Source organism: Temnothorax curvispinosus, unplaced genomic scaffold (assembly GCF_003070985.1).
Source record: "Temnothorax curvispinosus isolate PA1 unplaced genomic scaffold, ASM307098v1 QBEX01010864.1, whole genome shotgun sequence".
NCBI classification, from domain to species: Eukaryota; Metazoa; Arthropoda; class Insecta; order Hymenoptera; family Formicidae; genus Temnothorax; species Temnothorax curvispinosus.
Genome location: NW_020220644.1, coordinates 1 through 4,929, shown reverse-complemented (window position 1 = coordinate 4,929; position 4,929 = coordinate 1). Strand labels below are relative to the sequence as shown.

The following is a 4,929-nucleotide window of genomic DNA, read 5'->3' as shown; positions in this document are numbered from 1 at the left end:
GGTGGAATTACAGCACTGTCTTCGTTATTTTTATATTGTTCCGTAGGTACATCTTGCATTTTTTCATCTATATTCGGTGATACTTCGCTGATTGAAGAGGATTCTGGTGCATCACTTACTACTGGTGTTGAATAAGAATCAACTGAACCTGTATTAAAATTCGGAGGAATCACTGCGCTGTCTTCATTATTTCTATATTGTTCCGTAGGCACATTTTGTATTTCTTCATTTATATTCGGTGAAACGTCGCTGATTGGAGATGATTCCGGTACATTACTTATTGTTGGTGTCGAGTACGAATCAACCGAATCTGTACTGAAATTCGGTGAAATCACAGCACTGTCTTCATCGTTTTTATATTGTTCTGTAGGCGCATCTTTAATTTTTTCATCTATATTCGATGATACATCACTGATTGAAGGAGATTCTGGTATTTCACTTACTGTTGGTGCCGAGTACGAATCAACTGAATCAGTATTAAAATTCGGTGGAATCACAGCACTGTCTCCGTTATTTTTATATTGTTCCATAGGCACATCTTGCATTTTTTCATCTATATTCGGTGACACTTCGCTGATTGGAGGGAATTCTGGTACATCACTTACTGTTGATGCCGAGTATGGATCTGTGTTGAAATTCGGTGGAATTACAGCACTGTCCTCGTTATTTTTATATTGTTCCGTAGGTACACCTTGCATTTTTTCATCTATATTCGGTGATACATCGCTAATTGGAGGGAATTCTGGTGCATTTATTGCTGGTGTCGGATCAATTGCTTCGGTGTTGAAATTTGATAGCGTCATTGTGCTGTCTTTGATATTTTTATACTGTTCTGTAGTTACATCCTGTGTTGCTTTATTTAATTTTGATAATATGTAACTGCCCGAAGAGAACGGTGCCGTGTCAGTTGTCTCACTGTCCACGTCAGCATTTGCACGATACTCCGGTTTGATTGAGGTCATAGAAGTCGTGATAGAATGCGGTGCATCATTGAGTTCTGTCGTTGATGGCGTGATCCGTAATCCTAATAATGACGATGATCCGTTCTCCTCGTTTTGTCCTTCGTCAGATGCTTTTTGCACAGAATCAGGCAGATTTGGAACTTGGCTGTGCATTATCTCTTCGTCAATACCGTCAGGAACTAAAACTTCTTTGACTGAATCTGATACATCCATATTACTTTCATTATTGTTATTCTCTAACAGTGTGCCTGTTACACTTCCAGGGGTAGTAATAATATCATCATAAATTTTAGAATTTACATTTTCCTTCTTTTCTACAATAGGATTGTCTACGCTGGCCGTATTTTCTTCGAGTATTTCAGAAGTTTCTTTCACATTTCTTTCTTCAGCTTCATTGACACTTGGAGATTCCACATTCTCGCCCGGCGCATCCGGAACACAGACTGTATCCACCGAGTTATTGTTCTGGCAGTCCGGCACAATGTTGCAGACTCCTCTGTCCACTTGATATCCCGTGTTCTGTGGACATTTTAAAACGCTCTGATAGAATCGATGTCCGTTCGTTTCGCACGTGTAAAACATAGAACAGTGGCCGAGCACGGGAAATCGGCCGGATCTCGTGCAGCTTGGCACTCTAACGCGATCGAAATACATGTAGCTGTCCAGTGGGATAATATTGGGAGTTAGCTTGCTTGAATCGTAGTAGACACATCGTTGGAGACGATTGTCGAAGATCTGCCCGCTCGCACACTGCGCTAGGATTGATTTACCGCGTTTGCAGATGTGATAATATAAAGAGCTCTTGCAATGCGGCTTCAAGACGTTGAGGCCACAGGATCGTCTGTTTTCAACGTGAAGCACCTTGCCGCCTCCTGGCACGCCCAGACAACGTCCTTCCTCTTGATCATAGTACTGATTTAACTTGCAACAATGTATGCTTGCAATAAAGGGCTTAAGTGTTCGTCGACGCCGGATTACCTGCAGTTCCACAGCGTTTCTTTCTGTATCATCAGTGTACTGCAAAAATTATTCCTTCGATATAAAGATTAACACAGTAAAGTGAATAGAATGCTTAATAAAATTTACACCTTATTATTTGAAAAATAAATGTAATATATAAAAAATAATATATTTGCAATTTATTTTTTCTTTTAATATACTTCGAAATTTCAACAATACTTCTTTTGTTAGATTCACAAACTTCTCTTGAAATGTATTCTAGTTTTACTCTTTTCTTAAAAATTAGATGTTTAGATACGAATTGCATTATGATGATAAAATTGCTCACTCCAGAATTGCTCGTCGAACGATATACTATCGCAATTAATAGTAAGATTCCGAGCGGTAGAAGTAGAGTCTTCATAGTTGAAGTCATCGTACGAAGCGGCTCGTTTCTCAACCGACGTGCCGTCCCGAATACCGATTTAATGAAACGCGTCCGTCTTTTCAATCATGAGGGGATAACTTTAAAGAGCTCGTCGTGGAGGTGTGCAGATTTATATATTTTCATATCGGAAACGTGCCGGTTAATATGTACAAAAGGCGAAGTGACAATGCATCTTCGGTCGGCATCGTCTCAGGATTTCCGAGAACGCGAGATGTTCGTGCGCGAAACGCCGTTACCGAGCTGCCCGCACGAAAATAAAGGATAATAATGAACGCTTCTTGCTTTCGCATTTATATCAGAGGAACGAGAGATTGGGAACAAATGCGGGATCGCACGAATCGAATTACGTCGGTGCATCGACATTACAAAGTATAGCTTACAGTCTCGCGATAAATCGCTCAAGGCCGACTGAGTCATAATTGCGGTATTCGGCAGTTTGATATTTGTGTTCCGAGAAGAACTCCGGTCGGAATTGCAATGCATAATGAACGACGGAGAGCCTTAGAAATAAAAACAAAGTTTATTATTTAATTATATCAATTGACAATACGTAAATCAGTAGTAAATCTTTATATATACAGTATTTTTCGTTGAGAGAGACGAATATCTACAAGTTAACACGTTCGGCTTATCTATTAGAATAGAATACAAAGATTAATTTACATTGAAATATATATAAAACGAAATAGGACTCCACTCTAGGATTTATACATCGTTGCTCGCGACAGAAGCAGAAGCTATTATACAATTATATATATATATTTTTTAGAGAAGTCGTCATTCATGCGCTTCGGGTATGCCGGTTTCTCTCAGCAGTCGTATTGTGGCACTCTGTACGTAAAATTGTTGCTCCTTATGATGTTTATTCCGGCACCGTAATATGGCATCACGTAGTGCGAACCGTCCGCCGGCCCTACGATTTGCGTGGCTATCAGAATCACGTCGGCGAACTGGCCAAGGAAGAGAAATCCCAGCGTGCTTAGCTTGAGCAGGCCCAGGGCGGGATATCCGAGGTAAAATCGATCCGCGCCGAACATACCGAGAAATATCGACAGCAGCAACGACGTCTCAAAGGAATATCCATTTCTGAAAGCGATAATTCTAATGTAAATGTCCAAAAATCTTATAACAAACCTGAGGTACTTAATTATGGACATCCAAAAGTCACACTTACGTCCATTTGCATGGTATATCCTTCTTGAACGTGTTATTCTTCGTTTCTATGCAGATGAGGCGATCGGCAGCTAGACACAGCACTGTGGAAAACAAGAAATTACGTTTAGTTTCGTCAGAATTATAATTTCGAGGATTCGCTCGCCCGCAAACCGTTATTTCCGAATGTACGACAATATGAGAGAAAACATCACAGCGCAATGCAAAACGAAGGGTTACGAACAAAACAAAACAACTGCTCCAACTGTCTACGCTTTACTTTTTTTTTGGAACGCGGAAAAATACGTGTCTGTCTCGCTTTATAAAAGTATAAAACGCCGAAAAAAATATAAAGGTGCGAAAGTGCGAAAGAACGTAACGCGGAGGAGAGATTGAGGTTAAGAGACACCGAGAGATTCTTGTCGTTCGAGAGGTAGAGCCCGCCTACCTTTGGCCTTGTTCTCCTTGGTGCAGCCGCGCGGCTGCTGCGTCTTCGGATCTATGAAATCATAATCGGGATGAGGACAGATGTATTGCCCCATTCGTAGGTTATTGCAGTCGACCTCGTACGTGTCCGCGCCATCGGACAGCGCGATCACCGGGAGGAGGACGAGCAGCCCGCTAAGGAGTCGCGCCGAACGGGACATGCCGTCTCATTTTACGCGACGTTACTCCGGCAACCACCGCGACATTGCCCGTCGCTTCCCACGATCACGAGACGACGGACGACGACGTTTGCATCCTCGTGTTTTGAAACGTCAGTCGGAGTCGGAGAATCGGAGACTGCCCGACTGTCGGGCTAGCCGTTCCGCGCATCGACGGAGTCGCCGCCAATTGTCATGCCCATGAGACGGTTCTTCAAACTACCCGCTGTGGATAAAATTACCCTCGCGTATGATAACAGCGAGAACCGATATAGGCACGTCACGCTGAGACACAAAATATTATTCCTGTTATTAGGAGAGCAGGACAGCAAGGAGGAAACACGAGATTAGCTGCACTTCATAATCCAACTTTTGCCTTATTAGTATCCTTCACTGAGAAAAAAAATTGTTAATCTCAAGAAATATTTAGTTCGATACGTTCAACTAAACATTTTAGTTAGTTAACTAAATATTGGTTGTTTCAACAATTTATTTCATTTCTTTAATCAAGAATTAATTAATTCAACTAATGTTTAGTTAACTAACTAAAATGTTTAGTTGAACGTATCGGACTAAATATTTCTTGGGATTGACACTTTTTTTTTCTCAGTATTGTAATAGCGACATTCAGCCTTCGATAATGAGAATTTCGGCGGATAAACGTAAAAGAATAAACATGAGCAATAAATGAGCATTTATTACAAAACCATGCAATGATTTAAAATTTTAAAAGATTGTGCTTCGCACAAAGTCAACAGAAACGAATCGCTGTTGGAGTAGGCGC

General features: G+C 41.1%; 2 protein-coding genes across 2 annotated transcripts; both read right to left on the bottom strand.

The window, feature by feature from the left end:
- Nucleotides 1-5: 5 nt before the first annotated feature.
- On the bottom strand, nucleotides 6-2,408 carry LOC112460829 (flocculation protein FLO11-like; the record flags this gene model as incomplete). Its single annotated transcript, XM_025025716.1, has 2 exons — nucleotides 2,251-2,408; nucleotides 6-1,979 (listed from the first exon to the last, which is right to left on the bottom strand). Coding segments are annotated over exons 1-2 (2,061 nt in total), but the record flags the coding sequence as incomplete, so codon positions are not given.
- A 442-nt stretch (nucleotides 2,409-2,850) lies between these two features.
- On the bottom strand, nucleotides 2,851-4,302 carry LOC112460830 (TM2 domain-containing protein CG10795-like). The gene is made up of 3 exons (XM_025025717.1): nucleotides 3,950-4,302; nucleotides 3,524-3,605; nucleotides 2,851-3,435 (listed from the first exon to the last, which is right to left on the bottom strand). Exons 1-3 carry the CDS (start codon nucleotides 4,146-4,148, stop codon nucleotides 3,159-3,161), a joined length of 558 nt encoding a protein of 185 aa, XP_024881485.1. The 5' UTR covers nucleotides 4,149-4,302; the 3' UTR covers nucleotides 2,851-3,158.
- Between the last annotated feature and the right edge of the window lie 627 nt (nucleotides 4,303-4,929).